At 39.1% G+C, this 19,726-nt stretch overlaps 3 protein-coding genes across 12 annotated transcripts in view; 1 reads left to right on the top strand and 2 right to left on the bottom strand.

Moving 5' to 3' along the window:
- chchd6a (coiled-coil-helix-coiled-coil-helix domain containing 6a) overlaps positions 1 to 2,218 on the bottom strand; it is a 41,280-nt gene extending 39,062 nt beyond the window's left edge. For 3 of the 5 annotated variants that reach the window (XM_029833763.1, XM_029833762.1, XM_029833761.1), the window contains exons 1-3: positions 1,999 to 2,218; positions 977 to 1,067; positions 381 to 474 (exon numbers count right to left, since the gene is read on the bottom strand). In XM_029833763.1, the coding sequence (XP_029689623.1) occupies positions 381 to 474; positions 977 to 1,067; positions 1,999 to 2,082 (269 nt within the window). In that variant the 5' untranslated portion in view covers positions 2,083 to 2,218. The remainder of the gene's footprint in view (positions 1 to 380; positions 475 to 976; positions 1,068 to 1,998) is intronic. The other 2 variants (XM_029833760.1, XM_011621778.2) reach the window with 2 other exon arrangements.
- Positions 2,219 to 2,402: 184 nt separating this feature from the next.
- LOC105419963 (E3 ubiquitin/ISG15 ligase TRIM25-like) lies at positions 2,403 to 6,689 on the bottom strand. The gene is made up of 4 exons (XM_011621771.2): positions 5,893 to 6,689; positions 5,352 to 5,491; positions 4,657 to 4,824; positions 2,403 to 4,237 (listed from the first exon to the last, which is right to left on the bottom strand). Exons 1-4 carry the CDS (start codon positions 6,583 to 6,585, stop codon positions 3,529 to 3,531), a joined length of 1,710 nt encoding a protein of 569 aa, XP_011620073.2. The 5' UTR covers positions 6,586 to 6,689; the 3' UTR covers positions 2,403 to 3,528.
- A 1,970-nt stretch (positions 6,690 to 8,659) lies between these two features.
- LOC105419960 (uncharacterized) lies at positions 8,660 to 18,861 on the top strand. Of its 6 annotated transcripts, none has more exons than XM_029834532.1 (3): positions 8,660 to 9,076; positions 16,442 to 16,490; positions 16,940 to 18,861. In XM_029834532.1, exons 2-3 carry the CDS (start codon positions 16,463 to 16,465, stop codon positions 18,325 to 18,327), a joined length of 1,416 nt encoding a protein of 471 aa, XP_029690392.1. In that variant the 5' UTR covers positions 8,660 to 9,076; positions 16,442 to 16,462; the 3' UTR covers positions 18,328 to 18,861. The 6 variants fall into 6 exon arrangements, with proteins under 6 accessions (XP_029690392.1, XP_029690390.1, XP_029690394.1 ...); XM_029834530.1 differs by having other exon boundaries at positions 16,434 to 16,490; XM_029834533.1 differs by lacking the exon at positions 8,660 to 9,076 and adding an exon at positions 12,187 to 12,375 and having other exon boundaries at positions 16,434 to 16,490.
- Positions 18,862 to 19,726: the final 865 nt, after the last annotated feature.

Genomic DNA, 19,726 nt, shown 5'->3' with positions numbered 1-19,726 from the left:
TATACTTCCACAAGGGGGCATAATACTTCCTTTAAAGTGGTCAGAGATGATGTAACAAATCAAAGCGCTCCTGCATATAGCAACAATAACTAGTGTAGTCCAACTGATCCAGAAAATATCAAATACACTCTACTTAACTAGTTTTTGCAGAGCACTTTTATGAAATGTTTAATAAATTAGATATGTCGCCTGAAAGTATCACAAAAAATAGATTCAAATTACTAAAAATGCATTCTTATTGTGAGTTATTGTACTTGTTTGTTGTTGTTTTTTAAAGTATATGCATTTAATTTTAAAAATCAACAATCTTGTATTTTTTTTTCTTAATGTATCAGTGTAAGCAATAATATCTATTAAAATGTCAGAACTCGTTGACCTACGGTTTCTGTTCATCATTTGAATTCGAGGTTGGTTTGGTATTGTTGGATTGGTTCCAATGATGATTCTGTTGATTCTGCTGAGACTGTTGTGCTCCTAAACAAGAACAACAATTTAAATATAAATCCAGTACAGTATAAAGCGATCTAAAAAATTACCTTTTGATTCTTACTCATATCATCTCAAATCTGAGATCTAACAAAGTAATGAATACTGATAAAAGTGGTGCAGTGGTGAATCTCGCGTATCAAATATGATACAAACGGCTTTAAAGGGTTCATTCTAATTTGCTGGATCTTGTCGCAGCTGCATATGTGCAAAAACCTGGTACACCCATGAATGTAACGTCAGCTCATCGCAGGGCCCTATGTGAGCACCTTGCTCAAGGGCACCTCAGCAGTGCTCAGAAGGGGTACTGGAACCTCGCCCTGCTACTAGAGAACCTCCGAGGTTTTGTCTACACCGTGGCTTCAGCTAAGAACCCTCCGCTTCTCGGCCCAGTCCCCTATGGAATCAGCTACCACTACCCCAGAACAGATGTGGTAAATGCTCGTTATTGTGATTGTTGTTGATATACTGTAAATATCACTGGTGTTACCTGTGGCTTTCTCAGAAGCTGATGTTGCAGACTTGTGTTCTGGAGCAATGTTTGCTACTCCTCTCATCCTCTGGAGAACATCTTCTGATAGCTAAAAGTTATAAATAATAAATGAGGAAAGTTGAAGAAAAGCATTTCCCATGTAGTTCCCCCCTCCACATTTCCGTGCTTGTCCTGGTCCATGGAAACATTTATAGTAACTACAGCGAAAAACCACAGCAGGCAGCAGAAGTCAATGACTCACTGTTTCTCTTACTCACATTATTTGAATGTTGAGGCAAGTCCGTTCGCTTTGATACGATTACATTTGTAAAGATAACCATAACAAGTTAATCTGTATTGATGGTTGTATTTGAAGTTGTTAAAAAAAAAGAAATAGAAAACTTAACCAAAACAGCTTATTTCTCAGACTTTATGGTTTATATCAGCAACTACATTGTTGTAAAATGACTTTGTTATAGTATCATTATTGTTATTATTATTGTTGGTGGTGTTGTTGTTATTATTATTTAAAGACTATGTAATACACAATGTTTGTCAATATTTAGTTGATCAGTCAATGCATCTGACACAGTAGTAGCAGTAGTAGCAATTGCCTCTATGTTACAAATATGAATAACAAGCAACAGATGCATATTGCATATGATGCAATGGCCACCTAACAGAAAGGAAACTATTTTCCCAAGTATGCTAAATACCATGTAAGCTGAATTTCACAAGTAGGTGCAACACTTAAGTTTAATTAGATGTGCTCCATGCCAAACGTGCCATTTTCTAATGAAACACATCTAACATCTGACATTGTTTGGCTTAGAAATAACGGAAACCTGCCTCAGATGTTCGTTTGAATATAAATAAACTCATATAAACAGTCTGCAATCTGCATGCTGCGCAGTTCAACTCGGAGCAAAGCCAGCAGAAAATGAATTTCTGCACATAAAAACGCTAGCGGCTAATTAGCGCATGGGAGCAACTATCTGATATACTGTACTGGATGTTTCAAGTGCTAGCTGTAGCATTACCTTGATTCCACGAAGAATTCTGACCCTGTCCTCGTCGTCAACACCGAAAGATACTTTCCTGGTTGTGCTCTCTGCTGACCCCATGTCTGCTTTTGTCAGCTTCTGTTATTACAATCTTTGACAATGTTCCTGAAATGACCGCACTATCGTCCTGTCCTGTCCTGTGCTGTCCTCTCCTCTCCGTCCTGCCCAATGACAGATTGAAAGCGGGTTGCCAGACACGTATCTCAACATCCACCGTTTTCTGCTGTCGAAAGGATAGAAAAATATTTTTGTATTAACGTACCCAACAAAATGAAGAATGTTTATAATTTTTGGGGAGCTAACCATGTTTTCTTCAGGTTTTTTATATCCTAATCTTCGTAATATGTGTTTCTTTGGTGCAAAAAGTAAAGACAAGGTTGTTTTATTCGCCCAAACTGGCAACCCAGTGGATTTTTTATTTTCAAAATCAGCTCATCAAACCATCTAGCACAAGTCTAATTATCAATCAAGTAACATGATTTCTCAAATCATTACCAATAGCTCATTAGAAGTGAAAAGGTTTAAATTCATTTAAATGTTTTTGTCATAATATCGAGAAAATTATAAAAAAAAAATAACCATTGATCTAAGAGAAAGGTTTGAAAAATAAATGCATCACCGAGTATATGAATCAACACAGTTATTCTTTATCAATACACTGTATATAGGGAAAATATGCATACAAGAACACAAAGAAATAAAAAAAAGATTATGATTTCAATCTGCATCCACTACCAAAATCAAAAATGTGATTTTGATTTTGATTAAAATGTTGATCTTTCACATGGTTTTAAACTATACTTGAGAAAAATGTTTCTGTTTTTTTTTTTTATTCATTTATTTTTTTGGATATGTTGCTCTAAGGGTCTCACAATATTTTAACTATATACTATGTAAATTTTCAAAACTTAACTCTATACAAGGCAGCAGCAGGTCTTGTAAGACCTCATCATGCTGTATTGATCCTCCAACATCTGTGTCTCACATTTCTAGTCATGCTGAACATGGATAATCATAAATGTAGAACTATCAGAGTCCCCACGCTTGATTAACCACAAGCCTCCATTTAAATGACAGTAGTCTCCTAGACCAAATAAGGGTTTAAATGCTAATTGCATAAATAAATTTATAAACTGCCAAGTTTGGTTATTTCAGCTACTGCAGTAAATGAAGACAAGGGTAGAGTCTCTACCATTGCATTGTGCTTTGTTTGCTATGGCTAACATTTTAATGTTTTACAAAAGTAAACTTGAATCTTGATAAGCCAGTTCATTTGTCAAATGAAGCATAGTCCTTTGATTCACATAAGCTGTGGTCTGTCGAAACAGGTTTGAACATCTGGAATACCAAACTGATTTAGCTTTCCCGCAAAATGTCCTCATATAAATATGAATGTGTATGCACGTTAATTTATAATGACCATAGGGCAATTAAACAGAAATATATGATTACCGGTACAAATATAATGATATAAATCTGATTGCACAAATTAATTCACTGCTGTATTCATAGCTCACTTTGCAATGAGATCCAGGAATCAGGTGTGTTTGAATGGATGCTGAAAGCTGGGTATACCGGTTCTCTAAATACAGTCCTGAAGGTGTAAAGATGCTCTCTGTGACCTTTGGTGCTGTGAAACGTTAATACGCCCCCCTCATAGTCAAGTGCTATCTCAACCCTCTGAGGATGATTTTTCACCTCCACCAAAGCTACATTACATGAAGACTGGCACACTGTCAACTTGCTGTTTTTCCACTGAAGACGCCAGGACACAGAGTTGTGTCCCAGGCGACTATGGTCACCACAACGAGGGATGCTTTTGTAGCAAATTCCCAGTGACCACATGGCGTTCGCCCCTACTTCCACCACCCAAATATGCTCACCACCAGAGAATCCCTTAGTGCATAGAATCTGGGGTGCACTTGTAAAACGCTCTGGGTGCTCTGGATAGAGTTGCTTGGTGGGGGTGTACTTAACTGTGTGCAGATCATTCGAGACCAGCAGAGAGGGGTGGGCAGTGCAGAGGTTGAAGGTGAGTTCCATTGGATTGAGGAGGATATGGAGAGAATCCAGGAGGTGGGTCATTTCCAAACGAAAGTCTTGGGTTTTGAGACTTGCTTGAAGATGTTTGCCGTTGAAAGGGTTCTTTGGAGGAATCTGGGATGAACTATTGCTCGTTATAACTTCTCTCATCTTTTCATCAATTAGTAGAAACCTGCAGAGGCAAAAAATGTCTTTACCGATGATGATAAATGCATTGTCTATGTGTGTGTGTGCATCTGTGTGTGTGTGAGTGTGTGTGTGTGTGTGTGTGTGTGCAAGTAAACGGTATATTAAAGCAAAACAGTTATGTGACTTTGATTAAAAAAAGCTAAAGGATAAAGGACAGTAATAATAAAGAAATCAGAACAGACTGTTAGTGCTTGCTTCTTCTCAGAGGTTTAAATTATTCCATGGCAGCAGAGAAGCAATACAGTTGTTTGTATAGATTAATTTCAATGATTCAACTTTTTTGGATAGCGTACTTCATAATCCAGTTCACATATCAGTTGAAATATTGAATTTGCCTGCACTAGTATTCCTATTTTGCTAATTATACGGATGGCAATGGCAAGAAACACATTTTTCTTGTACCTTTGTATGAATATGCACGTGTCAGTCTCCATGAGCACTTGTTTGGCAGTGTTTTGGGCATCCATTAAATGATGCTGCTGCTGTTCAAGTGAACTCAGACCAAGCTGCCAGCTTTTTCTGTACTGGCTCCCCTCCTCCTCTAGCAGGTCATGCAGACGCTCCCTGTACCTGAATATCATATTAAAAGAACGAGGTCTAGTTTTCATAATTACTCCTATCAATGTATGATGTGATTTGATTATTAACACTACAAACATTTATAACCATAATAAGGATGACATTAGTCATTTCTGACTTCCGTCATATGTATAGGTCACATTAAAACCCTTGACCCAAGACTCTATTTATGATTCTGTCATGAGTTCAATCATTTTGAGGAATTTTCTGATAGGTTTAAAAATGTAGGCAAACTGGACCAAATAGATAATACGTTATCATCATCATCCATTAGGTGATTTTTTTTATTTATTTTTTTATCTTGGGTGAGTGTCAAGTGTAAAGTAATACTGCATTTGTGGTTTATATTTGTTGCAAAAAGTCATGCAGCAAAAGTCTTCCTCTCATAAGGTTTACAAATCAATCTCTACATTGTTTAAAGTGGATTTTTTTAAATGGCTAAAATTAAAAATATGACAAAATTGTGAAAGCTCATGACGTCTGGTTGCTGCATACTTTTCACAACTGCAAGGCATTACCTCTCCACTAGTGCAGCTACACTGTCCATCAGAGTTATGGCCTTGTTAGCCATTTTATCGCTTGTTGCTTCAGAGACTCCTTGATCCAAAGCCATTTTCTGGAAAAGACTCTCAATCATCTGCAGCCTGGAGGAAACAACCTACAAAAAGACATTTCATCTGTTTGACATTGCAATAAAGGAACTGAAGTGGAAGATTGTACACAAGGCCCTCGAGCTAGTTGCTCAAAGGAACATTCTGATCACATGAGGTGATCAGACTCTGTTTTCTGATCACATGAGGTGATCAGACTGTCCACATTCTTAGAATTTTCCCAGTACCATCATGATGGCATCAGATAGCCAGGTGCCTTATTTAACCATGGAATGATGTCCTCTATTCTTCTCTACTGGTTTACAATTCTTTCAGTTTTACAGTCATCGCTGTATAACAATCTGACCTATCCCTACAGAAATGTCATATTATTTTTACCTGGAAATACATCATCAAATTTTCTTTTTAGCTAAAAAAAAAAAGCAATGCTCCAAAAAACAATAACTACCTCGCAGCGGCTTTGTAGAGCTCGCCTCATCTCCTCCTCGGCAGCAGTGAAGGTAAGAATGTCATGGTTCTGGTGATGACCTTCTATGAAGCAGGTCGCACACAATAGGTTCATGTCGCTGGAGCAAAAATACTCCAGAGGACGATGATGACAGGTGCAACTTTTCATTCCCAGCTCACTTAAGGGATCCACCAATAAGTGTGACCTGAAGCTTTCCTTCTCCTGGTGCTTTTGCAAGTGCCTGGAGCACAGTAACACCTCACACTTCAAGCAGCTCTTCACTGCCACTGATGGTTCATCTATGCAGTGGTCGCAGAAAACCTCCATTTTCTCAGATTCAGTGTGAAAGTGCCTCTCCAAATGTGAAGCGCTGGCTCGGAAACCCTCCACGATATTGCACAGTTTGAAGTTTTTCTGCAGGGACTCCACGTCCTGGAACTTCCCACGGCATTCTGGGCAACATGGAGGTGTTTGTCCAGATTTGCTGGCAGGGGAGGCAGTCGTCCAAATGCAAGTACGGCAGTAGTTGTGTCCACACGGGAGGACCACCGGATCGCAAAAAAGCTGAAAGCAGATGGGGCAGCTCAGCTCATTGACAAGGTGCTCCACTGGTTTGGTGAAAGGCATGATGTAAACTGTTGATGCAGCTAAGTTGAGGCAGTCTTTTTCTTTCTCTTCAGTTGTCTTACTCATTTCTCTCTAAGATCTTCCCAGCCTCTGAGTCTACTCCAAAACCTGGAAAACAACAGGTAATACAGGTCTAGCATACACTGAAAACAAGGAAGTGGGCAGCCTTTAATCAGAATGACTCAAATATATTCACGTGTAGTACAGGGCACTCGTTTCCAAAGCACTTTTGTGTTATAAGGGTTTCTGTTAATAGTAAAAATATGCTACATACAATTGTGTTTACCCAATAACACAAGTAAAGGACAGTCAGGACAAATTTGTAAGTTTATGAAAGCATATTAAAATTTACTTGGCTTAATACACTCAAATGAGGTCTTAAGTTTAAGATAACATTTTATTTTAAAAATGTGTTAGAAAATTCCACCTGCTACTGAAGGAATGTGATGTAAAAATCTTTGTTTATTTGTAAAGATGAAAATGTGTCAAATGAAATGGTTCTTTTTTTTGGTTTCACTATGATTTTCCTGAGATCACTTGATTTAAGAATAAAACTTTTACCTCATTGGCAACTGTTGGTTTTTTTGGAATCTATTTGAAAAGACATGTGAAGAAGCACTATAGCAAAGCGAATAGTGTGCACAGTAAAATCTCCAGTGCTGAGGAATGCTGTTGTCTGTAAACACCACAGGACACAACACTGAGCACATTTCACCACCTTGCCTGGTTGAAATCATTACACTCAGTTGCACACGATGGCTCTTCTGCAGGTTATCAATGTCAACACAAGTGTGTCACTGTTTCACCAGAATGTTTTCTTCCACCTCTGGTGGGTTATGTTCTATACACTAAACACTGCTGCAGGCATTACTGTACATTTGGCTTCCCATCTCTTATCCTCCTTTACCCCATTTATACTACCTGTTCTGCTTGCTGTCTCTCAACTTACATTTTGTATAAATGATGTTCTCTAAGTTCCATCCTTCCCATATTGAAAGATGTTGCCAGGACTTGTCCTTTTGCTTTCCCTTAATTGTTTTAGTTCTTTAGATATTTATTTTCCACAGTGATAATTGAAGAAATTCAAGATGTCTTTATTACGCTTAGTAAATGCAATTGGACAAGAATATAGCCTATTGATGGATTATGAAGACATGCATTTTTGGATTTAATGCTAGAGAAAATCAAAGTGAATTGCAGGTGTTAAAGCAATCTGTACCATGTGGACTGTAATGACAGAACCAAAAGCAAGGTGTCTGTTGTGTGCCAAATTTGCTGTCATTAGAACCTCCTCATTACCACATCAACTCTGTCCGGCAGCAGCTTCACTGGCATCCAGTTGAAGTCGAAGTAGAGTTCAAACTCCTGTTGTATACATTCACCCCTTCATATGTGCCTGATCTCTTCCACCCTTAGAGCTTCCTCCATACTGTACCTCTCCATCACACAACTAGTTCCCTAATTTGCTTAAATTGGTTCTGAGCAAGGCCTAATTGTTATATATCGTTGTTTTTGAATGATTTATTCAATATTTGAAGATTGTCATATATTTTTTCCATCTTATTTTTATTACTCTGCACCCAAACATATATGCTTTTTGAAGGGATCAACCTGCTGAAAAATTCCAGAAATCTTTTGTCAAGCCTAGCTTGCGTATCAAAATCTCCTAATTGTGACGGGTATGGTATGGACCCAAGTGCAGTACAAAACAGGCAATGAACTAATGATCAGTTAACAGGTTTATTAACTGCAATCTGGCACACAAAACACAGTTCGAGGGCGGGGCAGTGGACTTGGTCGAGGCAGGCAGAATCAGGCAAACAATCCAGAGGGAGACTGGCTGAGCTCGTAGTCAAAACAGAAGACAGAGTTAATTTACCGGGGGTCAGGCAGAACAGGCAGGTCGTACACAGGCAGGGTCGATACCGGGAAGACAGGCAGGTAAACGCTGGAAGGTCATGCATTGCAGAGAACAATCTAGTAGCGAGTGAGTGTGAGGCTGGAGAATATATACTGGTAGGTGAGCTGATTGATGAGTCAGGGCAGGTGTGTGATCAGTGACTGAGAGTGGGTGTGGTGATCAGAGGGTGTGGTGTGAGCAGGGCAGTGGAAAAGTACTGAGTCCATGGGCTGGAGCAGAGTGTGACACTAATTGCCTCAATGAGGATGTTGATGGCATTTTCAGGTCTTGCACTTTGACAAACTCTGACCTACAGTGTTAATTTAGTCTTGAAGGTCACATGTAGCATTGTTGTCTCAGTCTGAATATATAACAACTGCTGCTAACAACAAACAAGACGCACAGCCACTTGAAGCATGTCAAAGAATGTTGAAGTTCCAGTTGAGCGTAAGGGCTTGGACAAAGCAGCTCCAAAGGCTTAAACTTTTGTTATGCTTCTAAAGAGTTATTCAACAGTCGTTGTTGTATTTGAGCAAAACGAAATGATAGCACATGATTTGAAAGGCTGTAAAAAAGGCAATCTTAGAAGAAAAGTGACTGACAGCTTTTGTTGTCGTCTGTGAACAACTTCCTCAACAATGGCACAACCTGACCGAGGTAAGCTCAGTGAACTGCTAAGCCTCAGGCTTTGCTCTCATGCATTAATTCCTACTTTAAAATATATATTTGCTGCAGACTTCACCTGTATTTGGATTCAAACACCTGAAACCTTGAAAAACGAATTAATTAATTTAAATAAATTAATTTACTTGATTAAATCAAGTAAAATCAGCTGACTTGTTCAGGCTGGCAACAAGAGAACAAGAAAAACAACTCACTGATTTAATTATATGGAAGGAGATGGGACTTAATCTCTTATATTTAATAAATCTATGTTGAATTGGTGACAGGACTTGAGGGACTAAACAATTGAATATCTTTTTTATTTTAAAATATGGATCTACTTAAAAGAAGACAATTTAGTGGATAGTATAATGCATTCATCTGTAATATCAAAATCACATTATTTTAATTTTTTGATTTGATGTTTTCAGCCTTTTCCATTGGAAATTGCTGTGTTATGGGTCAAATAATTTTGCCACCTAACAGAACAAAAATGTAGCCCTGTTGAGCCGCATTTTGTAATATCGGTGCATTTTGTAATAAACGTCCAAAATGTAATAACTTTTTCATTTCATTTTGTAATAAAGCTGCATTTTGTAATAAACTGCCCCAACGCATTTTGTAATAAATTTTGCTGCATTATGTAATAAGTTATTACATTTTGAGAAGATTACTACAAAATGCACTTGCAACTTTTTTATTCTCTAGAAAATGTAATACTATGGTGCATTACATAATAACAATTCTAAAGCATAGTTTATTTGTTTGTTAATTTTATTTTATTTTACTTTCAAGTATTTGTAAAAGCTAGGCCTATTATTAGTATCACTGTATTAGCCTAGTACCAGTACTTAGCAATTACTATCAGTACACTATTCAAATTTGTACAACCTTTGTACACTAATTGTGTGCTTTCCAACGACGTCCAACCCAAGGCTTCGGCTTAATGTTTCCCTTAGATAGATTGATGGATGGAATCGATGCAATGTCTTTAAAATGTTGAGACACTTATATGTCCCAAACATTGACAACACTCCTCTCACTGGTAAATTGGCTTTATTTGAAAATCGGTTTGAATAGACCATGTGGCCATTTTACCCCTATTAGAGGCATCCTTCAGAAAATGGACTGCTGAATGAGGTTTTAGATAAAGAAAGAAGGATGTTCACCTTTGATCCCCTCAGTCAGACTCAGGCTGCAAATTTTACATTTTTAATCATTTCACAAAGATGGCAATATTTGTGTTACACATATACACACATCCTCACATTTCTAACCTAAATTCAATTTTAACCCCCCTAAAACCATGTCTGAACTCTAAAGTAAGGTAATGGATGGGAAGATCGAGTGCCACCGTGCTGAAGGCCAGTTCTCGGGGTACTGAGGTCTTCAGGTGCGTCTTGAGCCTAAATGAGGTTTTGGCATTTGAGAGCTGCATTGTCCTGCAAGTCAGACTTGGTGGATGCAGGACAATGTTCTTGACCGTACAATTTTATAAGATTTTTGACATTTTGAAACGAGGTCCTGACATCAGTATCCGGTGAACCAGTGTCTGGTCCAGGAGGAAGGTCTTCAGGTGCGTCTTGAGCCGAAATGAGTTCTTTCCATAAATTTGGGATTTTACATCCACATGAATTATCTGGAAGCAACAGGCGTTTGAGAGCTGCATTGTCCTGCCAGTCAGACTTGGTGGATCCAGGGCGATGTTCTTGACCGTACAATTTTATAAGATTTTTGACATTTTGAAATGAGGTCCTGACATCAGTATCCGGTGAACCAGTGTCTGGTCCAGGAGCAAGGTCTTCAGGTGCGTCTTGAGCCGAAATTAGTTCTTTCCGTAAATTCGGGATTTTACATACATGTGAATTATCTGGGAGCCACGGGCGTTTGAGAGCTGCATTGTCCTGCCATTTAGACTTGGTGGATCCAGGGCGATGTTCTTGACCGTACAATTTTATAAGATTTTTGACATTTCGAGACGAGGTCCTGACATCAGTATCCAGTGAACCAGTGTCTGGTCCAGGAGGAAGTGTTGGTAGTGAACCAGTGTCTGGTTCAGGAGGAGGTGTTGGTAGTGAACCAGTGTCTGGTCCAGGAGTAAGTGTTGGTAGTGAACCAGTGTCTGGTTCAGGAGGAGGTGTTGGTAGTGAACCAGTGTCTGGTCCAGGAGGAAGTGTTGGTAGTGAACCAGTGTCTGGTTCAGGAGGAAGTGTTGGTAGTGAACCAGTGTCTGGTTCAGGAGGAAGTGTTGGTAGTGAACCGGTGTCTGGTTCAGAAGGAGGTGTTGTTAGTGAAGCAGTGTCTGGTCCAGGAGGAAGTGTTGGTAGTGAACCAGTGTCTGGTTCAGAAGGAGGTGTTGTTAGTGAACCAGTGTCTGGTCCAGGAGGAAGTGTTGGTAGTGAACCAGTGTCTGGTTCAGGAGGAAGTGTTGGTAGTGAACCAGTGTCTGGTCCAGGAGTAAGTGTTATTAGTGAACCAGTGTCTGGTTCAGGAGGAAGTGTTGGTAGTGAACCAGTGTCTGGTTCAGGAGGAAGTGTTGGTAGTGAACCGGTGTCTGGTTCAGAAGGAGGTGTTGTTAGTGAAGCAGTGTCTGGTCCAGGAGGAAGTGTTGGTAGTGAACCAGTGTCTGGTTCAGAAGGAGGTGTTGTTAGTGAACCAGTGTCTGGTCCAGGAGGAAGTGTTGGTAGTGAACCAGTGTCTGGTTCAGGAGGAAGTGTTGGTAGTGAACCAGTGTCTGGTCCAGGAGTAAGTGTTATTAGTGAACCAGTGTCTGGTTCAGGAGGAGGTGTTGGTATTGAACCAGTGTCTGGTCCAGGAGGAAATGTTGGTATTTCAACACGTACCTCCTCCTCGTCCTTATCGTCATGTTGCGATTTTGGCTCTACCGTCGGCCTCTTCTGGTCACCTGGCCCAACGAGAGTTGACCGGACCGGCTTGGACGGCTTTGACCCATCTGGAGTGTTGTTCTCGCCTGTGCTCAGTCTGGGCAGCGCCACACAGGGATGCGATTCAAGGATGGGCCCGACGCCACGCGTTACGCTGGGCTCGGGGTCCTTGCTCCGTCCACCGTAAGGCGGGGAGTCTGGCAGACTGATGCTTTCACTACACTCACCAGTAGTACTCTCCCCACTAAAGCAGCACCCCATCTTCTGAAGCCTGAATCAGAAACAAAAAAAGCCACTGCCATGACCACACAAACTTAAACAAAGTTATTGACAGATCCATTCGCTGCTCCAGCCTCATTGAGAAAGAGGAAAGTTCCGCCTCGCCCCCTCCCCAGCCAAGAATAGCAGGTGAGAGGCTCACACCCCTGCCAATCATTAGGGCGTGAGCAAGGCCAAGTTAGGCTACAGTTTCAGAAGGGCCGGCACAAGGAACACAAGCCTCGCCCCCACCCCCCACCCGCTTCACTGTGACTTGCATTAAACCAGCCTAACTTAGAATTTGGTAGAGTTGCCAGCAGAGCTCAACCAGATCCCAATCATCAACTCCCAATCACTTACCTTTCTACCTTTAACGAGTGTGCATGTCAGTACGTACCTTATCTATCTTTGAGGGTGATGCTCGGTTGAGAATGAGATGAATGAGGCGGCAGATCTGATTCTAAATCAAAAAATCTATGCAACTGGAGAGAAATGAGTTGTCTTCGGGTAATGGTGGTTTTTCAGCTTAACCTATAATGGTAAGTGGTTTTTGCTTAAATTTTTGTTTGAAGCAATTTATGATCAAAGCTCAATGGCTTTGAATTAAAGCCTTTTATCTACTTTGACCTCACAATGTCACAATGAACGCTTTTATCACTTCCAGTTCTATTCGACAGTTGATACATTTCCTTTCCAGTTGAAAAAGTTACTTGGAAAAGTGTTCCGTCACTTGTAATTTTGTCTCAGCATTTGCAAAAATGTTTGTTCGTAAAAATATTTGTTTGTAAAAGCGTTTTCTAAAATGTAAATTTGTTTCCGGCTTCGTAAAAGTGCTTCGCACCTCTTGGCCACCGTAACCGTGATTCAAAACGTTGCTATAAAATTTTGAACCGGTAGAATGAGACATGATTGTAGGATGGTTGCGGTACTCGATATGTGGAAAATGTGAGCGCAAACACACACGTCAAAACAAGTGCTGCAGCGACGTGTTGTAACGTTCAAACGCAGCCCATTTTTTGCCTGGAGCCACTCAAATGATTAATATCTTAATTAACAACTGCATTAGAAAAGCGTGAGCCGCGTTAACTGAAGTGATTGTTTCTGTGTTTTCCTTTTTTTTCCCGGGTCGCGAGAAAGAGGCTAAGTCGTGCGGCTCTGTTTGATTGACTGTAAAACCAAAAACACCTCATTTCCCTGCAGCTCTGCACCAGGAACATTTGCCTAGAAAAGGTCGCGCGCCGGATGAAGAGTTTTCCCGGGTAAAAAAAAAGACGCCTGGGACATTTTATGTGAAGAGACGAGTGCACATTAAGGGACAAGTTCTAGGGGCCGTTTGACTCTGATACAATAGTTCAGGCATTGATTCCCAGAGAGGAAATTACAAGAAACTGGACCTGGAAAAATTTAGATGCTCTTTGCAACGTAATGTGGTCACCATAGGTTCCACTCTGGGCCATTCTTTCCAAGTATCCATCCCAGTCATTGCCATCGACAAAGTTGATCAAGAGTGTTCCATTTCCATTGTATGGATAATTCCTGAGGTCTTGGACAATTTCATCTCTTAAGCTTTCTGGTGATCTAAATATTCCAAGGGTGGATAGCTGGTCAGCCATGGCTGCAAACTGACAATTTCCGTCTGGGTCAGGGTCATAGCGAATGCTTAACTCCATGGACATTTGCTCAATTTTCTTGCTCCAGAACCCTTAGTATCATCTAGACCCTTTTTAACAACAAAATCAACATTAGACTGTAGCATGACTGGCTTGCCGGCACACAGCAGTGTCTGCCCATCCTCACTGAGAGAATAGACCCCTCGATTTCTCCAGAGACGCACCAAGGCATTTTGTTGAAATCTTGTGTGTTTAGAAACTGGAACATGAAACTCTCCTCTCAACTTGCGAACTATGATATTGTACATTTCCTCATACATTGCTTGCTTTTGTCCATGGCCTACAATGAGCCCCAGCAGGGTGCAGGTCAGGGTTATAATTAGCAGACCTACAAGGGTGACAAAAGAGGGAAAATGTTTAACTCCCAAAATTAAACTGCATTTTGTGCCTTTTTTTGCACTTTTATTTTATTTGTGGAATTTCATTTCAAGTACTAAAATATTTTATCTTGAATTAATATTTAAGAAGGTATTTTGATTATTTTTTTAAATTATTTTTTTATTATTTTGATAACCCACCACCACCTGCGGAATCACAGTACCATAATTCAAATTGCTTTATGAATGTTGATCTTATGTTATAGCCCTAGATTTGTCTCAATAAAGGATGCTATCATTAAAGAGGACGCTGCTTTTGTAGGAATACTGAAAAACAAGGTTTTAACAAATTTATTGTTTTCACACCTGTTATAACATTTTTAGCCTTTTAATAGCTATTACAATGCTTACTGTTTATGACTGTGTTAATTCAATGCATGGAATCTTAGGTATTCAGCTTCACTCATTCAGCCAATGGTTTTCAGTGACTTCACACAGGGAAGGTTTTGAAGGTATTGCTCTCTTATCCAACATTCTCCATATGGCTAAATTAGGAAGAAGTGAATTAGTAAGTTAAACTACGTAATTAGACTTACAGTGAAGGGTGAAGCACAACTATCAAAGCTGTTGTTCACAATGAAGATCTACCCACAGAATAACACATGAGAGGGGTGAACAGAGAGGCAAACTTTGAAACAGCTTGGAACTGTAAAGTTTGGCATTCATCTTAAACCATTTTAGAGCAAAACACCTATTAGGTTATTTGTTATCCAAATTAATTAAGATCTGCAAAGTACAGTTTATGTTCTTACAATGACAAAAAAAAGTTCAACCCCAAAGTTTCATTGGCATTTAAAATATAGATGATTCATAACTTTTCATTCCTTCTGATAAAAAACCCTATAATGTACACTAGTCTACTCAAAATAATAAAAAAATGAAGGGTTCTACCCAGTGTAAGACCATATGCTGGTGCAGTGGGCCCTTCCTTCTCATGCACATAGTATTTTGTTTCCAACTCATTCCACTATGTAAATAATATACAATATTAACCAGAATGCCTCATTCATTGTGATCTGGGATGTGTTGTTTAAATGTTCACTTTATTTTTTTGAGCAGTGTACTATTGTGTGTGTGTGTGTAGTTTTTTTGCACATGCACAGTTTTCCTTCAAATGTGTCCTGCTTTAAGTTATTAACTTTTAATATGTACTTAGAGGCATAGATTTCAGTTTTACTTTACAAACTGTTTTTAATGCAGTGAGCATAACTTGGACAATGCAGGTTTAAATTCAGTCATATAATTTCTTATCAAGGGCAAAACATCTACATAATTTTAGATCAACTGCAAAATGTCTTTATACTTCCATATATTCAATTACACAGATAATGTGTGGCACAGTTTTTTCATACCTGGCATCATATTGAACTCTGTTGGCTGTCTCAATTAAGCATGCAAGCAGCGTGTGATCTTTGTAGAACTGATGCAGCAGCCAATCAGATTACAGCCCGCCCTCCCCTCCCTGGCTGGGTGACAGACCATGTAGAGCAGGGTTTTGAATTTGGCCACAAGTTATTGGCCTATATAATTCCAAACTTCAAATAGGCAACTAAAGTTATATTTGGAGTATTCTGTCATACATAGATTTATTGGGCTACATAGCTCTAAGGGAAATTGCATAAAAAACAACAAAAGTCACTCTTGTATAATTTAATTGTTTAACAAACAACAATAATAGCTATTATTACATAATGCACCATGTTATTACATTTTCTAGAGAATAAAAAAGTTGCAAGTGCATTTTGTGATAATCTTCTCAAAATGTAATAACTTATTACATAATGCGGCAAAATTTATTACAAAATGGGCTGGGGCAGTTTATTACAAAATGCGGCTTTATTACAAAATAAAATGAAAAAGTTATTACATTTTGGACGTTTATTACAAAATGCACCGTTATTACAAAATGCGGCTCAACAAGCCCACAAGTTTTAGTTTTAAAATGTATTAAAGCTGAGTTGGTCAAATAAAAATATCCTAATTGGGGCACAAATGGGTACGCCACAATTTGATTTAATAATTAGTTAATTAGTTTTCACAGCCATGTGAAAACAACAAAAACTAGCTTTGTAAGTAAATGTAAATATCAGACTGATAAAGCTAAAACTGTCCTTTCATTAAATGATGATTGCTGAAATGGCTCTATTTTTGTACTTCCCAGATCAACAGAATATTCTATTCAGATGTCTGATGCAGAAGTCAACAATAGGATCAACAGGTAAAATAGGAAGAGACTTGAGTATATGGTTAATATTGGTCCATGTACAAAGCATAATTTAAATCACATTGTAAAATGAAACATGCCATTTTGAAGGGTATTTCTTATTCCAGTCAAAGGATTTGTCTAATTGCATTGCTCGTCACACATTATTGAAGGAGGAAATACCCTAAAAATTGGAGGTTTCATTATACATGAATTATACTTTTTACACAGACTTTATTATTCTTTTTGAGTACATTAAGAGGTGGATTAATTAAGCTATATAAGTGAATGAAATTACTGATAAAATCATATAGCATTACTGTCGTCCTGTGCATTACAGACATGTCAACCTACTTTCATGACATTAACTCTGGTAAAATTTATTTCTTGCCTTGTTTGGGAAAAAAAGTGAACAGTCAACTTAATGTACTCCAGACAAGTAATGGCTTTTCATGTGATTCCAGGAGTGGCTTCTGTAATTGCCATCTTTTGCATTGGACTGTTGTCTGGAGCTGCCGGAGGTCTTCTGCTTGGAGCAACAGCTGTCGTTATGATTCAGGCTCTGGAGCTTCTGCTTGAGGACAAGCTTTTGATGGAACAGTTAGAGAAGTACATTGTGGACGGTTATTATTTTGCTATAAAAAATGAGGTTAACGACCTCCAAATATCTCTATTTGCGGGGATATTTGGTGTTTTTTCTTCAGCTTTGTCATTAACCTTTGGTTTGTATTTAGGCTTATCAACATATTCACTAGTGATCAGAAAGGAAGGTCAAGGAGCAGTCACAAAGACTCTGAGTGTTGCTGGTTCTGTGTGTCTCATGGGTGTCACAGCAACTGGATATCTTCTGGGCTTTACTTTAAAAACATTCTTATCACTTACACTCTGGACTGATGTACCATTGTGGTATATCGTTTGTTTTGCGGGATATTGCCTGTCTCCACTCTTAATGTATGGGCGAAATACATATCTATTTGTAGTGCTTTGTGGTATTGTTTTCACCCCAGCTGCCACATTGCTGTTATATTTTTTAACATTTTGCTTTAACATGAGGTCAGGTCTTGCTGCTGTTTTGATTCCTGTTATAGCGGGCTTAAAAATGTTGGAAAATTCACATTTCTTAAAAATCACAACTGCACCTGTGCCACTAATATTGGCCATAGCTGATGTCTTTCACATTACGGGTCATAGGATTGTTTTTTTGCAGCTGAACAATAGCAGTATTGTTTTGGAGGCCATTTTTATCGGAGTTTTTCCTGCTCTATTGTGGGCTGTTACTGTAGGACTGTCTTTATTTGCATTTTGTCAAAGGGCTGAAGCAGATAAAGTATTTGCTACTGCTGCAGGTGTTGGTGGAGCAGTCTTAGGTGTCATAGAATTGGCTCTACCTGTGCTGGGGCCAGGACCCACTCTAGGAGCTCTGATGGGGGTAGCAGGGGCAGTTGGAGTATGTATTCCTGCAGCAGGGGCATGGACGGCCCAGTATGCACCAGCGGTAGGTCGTCATGGATTTTTCGGAAAGGTGGGGATCACAATGGGGGCAGCTGCTGGAGCTTTTCTATCCTCTTGTGCCCACGGGGGACTGTCAAAAATCTTTTTGGTCCTTTGTGCATTCACAATTCCAGCTGCTCTCTTTCTTAAACTCTTGATTTTAGAAATTCCTTTCCAGAGGTGTAATTTACATTTATTCATGTGCTTCCTCGTGCTTGTAGTCCTAATGCCATTTACACAAACCACTCTAGTGACAATTGGAATTGAATACACATTACACTTTTGCCCAAAAGTTTATATGATTTGCTTGATTTGTGTTATGACAGCATCTCTGTCAATTTATAAATTCTACAGTTATTAGTTTGGTAGAACCCATTTTCTGTGTGGAAAAATAATAATGTGGAAGAATTCTACATTCACAGTCACACCAGCCACATTGCTCGAGCTGATCAAGTTTTTGACTTTTTAAAGCACAAACTTGATAATGTCAATGTTGTAAGGTTGATTTGCAGAGAAATGCAGAGCTTCAAGTAACAAAATGCTCCTCTTGAATCCTAAAGGTAAAAACATTGATTTATTCTTGCAATAAAATGGTCCACGATATGATTTAATGTGTTGGCACTTATATTGTATTCACATATTTTAGTTCCTTATGTTGACTATTATTTATATAATAAGGTGTTTTCATTGTATTCCCGATTAATGTAGAAACTGTGTGTTTCACTCAAATAATGTTGAAAAGACAACCTATTTTATTTTTTACTCATCCACCAGGTGGCACTTTTCCTTGTCTGTTATACAGTACATTATAATTATAATTATTCAGAAATGACTGCACCACATAAAGTGTATCAAAATGCTCCAAAAAATAAACAATAAAGGACAATAAAATTCAGAAACAATGAAATGCAGCCTCTCATGCAGGGTTAAAAAGCCAAAGTTTTGAAGAGGCTTTTGATAATGGGCAGTGAGTCAACATGCCTGATGTGATGGAGGAGCTGATTCCACAATTTTAGCACAACAGCTTAGAAACTGAGTGGAGTTTCCACTCAGTTTCCTCCTAGATTCGAGGACAAACAACAAAAACTGATCTGCTGACCTGAGTGCCTGAGAGGAGGTCCAAGGATGAGAAGATCAGCTAAATAAATAGGGGCAGGACCATGAAGGTGTTTGAAAATAAAAGAAAGAATTTTAAAAATCCAGTCATCAACAGGAAGCCAATGAAAGGAAGCTAAAACCGTAGAAATATGCTCTTCAATAGTACCAGTTGAAAGATGTGCAGCCATATTTTGGACAGCAGAGTCCACAGAGTCCGCCCAAGGCCAACATAGAATGGAGTAGATCATGAATTAAAAGTGAGGCTAACCTCACCTTGGCCAGTTGTCTCAGGTGAAAGAAGCATCAAGCATAATATCACTTACATATAACATATACAGTATATGCATGTGCAGTTCACTTTTTGTGGAATTGCACCTGATGAGATGATTTGTTGGGGGATCTCCTCTCAGTCAGACCTATATTAAAGCAGAAGTCAGCCAAAATCATCAAGGATCCATTGCCAAAATAGTCATTCTGGAGGAATTATGTAGAAGACATGAAAGCATTCTTCACAGTGTCTCCAGCCTGTATCACACAATCCAGAATCTCGACTCTATTGACTGACAGAGCAAATCTGATGTCCACAGTGAAGATGACTGTGTGATCTGGGAAGAGCTGCAACACCAGATGATGGTCTGAAGATGGTCTGGACCAACTTCCTC

This window comes from Takifugu rubripes, chromosome 3, assembly GCF_901000725.2.
Source record: "Takifugu rubripes chromosome 3, fTakRub1.2, whole genome shotgun sequence".
Lineage (NCBI taxonomy): Eukaryota > Metazoa > Chordata > Actinopteri > Tetraodontiformes > Tetraodontidae > Takifugu > Takifugu rubripes.
This window is presented reverse-complemented; position numbering and strand designations above follow the sequence as displayed.

Excerpts from the sequence above, each read along its gene's own strand:
- LOC105419963 (XM_011621771.2), bottom strand. The coding sequence starts at position 6,585 with ATGAGTAAGACAACTGAAGAGAAAGAAAAAGACTGCCTCAACTTAGCT. Across the intron at positions 5,492-5,892 it reads CTCTACAAAGCCGCTGCGAG|GTTGTTTCCTCCAGGCTGCA; the intron begins GTAGTTATTGTT and ends GTCTTTTTGTAG. Across the intron at positions 4,238-4,656 it reads ACGTGCATATTCATACAAAG|GTTTCTACTAATTGATGAAA; the intron begins GTACAAGAAAAA and ends TTGCCTCTGCAG.
- LOC105419960 (XM_029834529.1), top strand. The coding sequence starts at position 16,394 with ATGATGATTGCTGAAATGGCTCTATTTTTGTACTTCCCAGATCAACAG. Across the intron at positions 16,491-16,939 it reads GTCAACAATAGGATCAACAG|GAGTGGCTTCTGTAATTGCC; the intron begins GTAAAATAGGAA and ends ATGTGATTCCAG.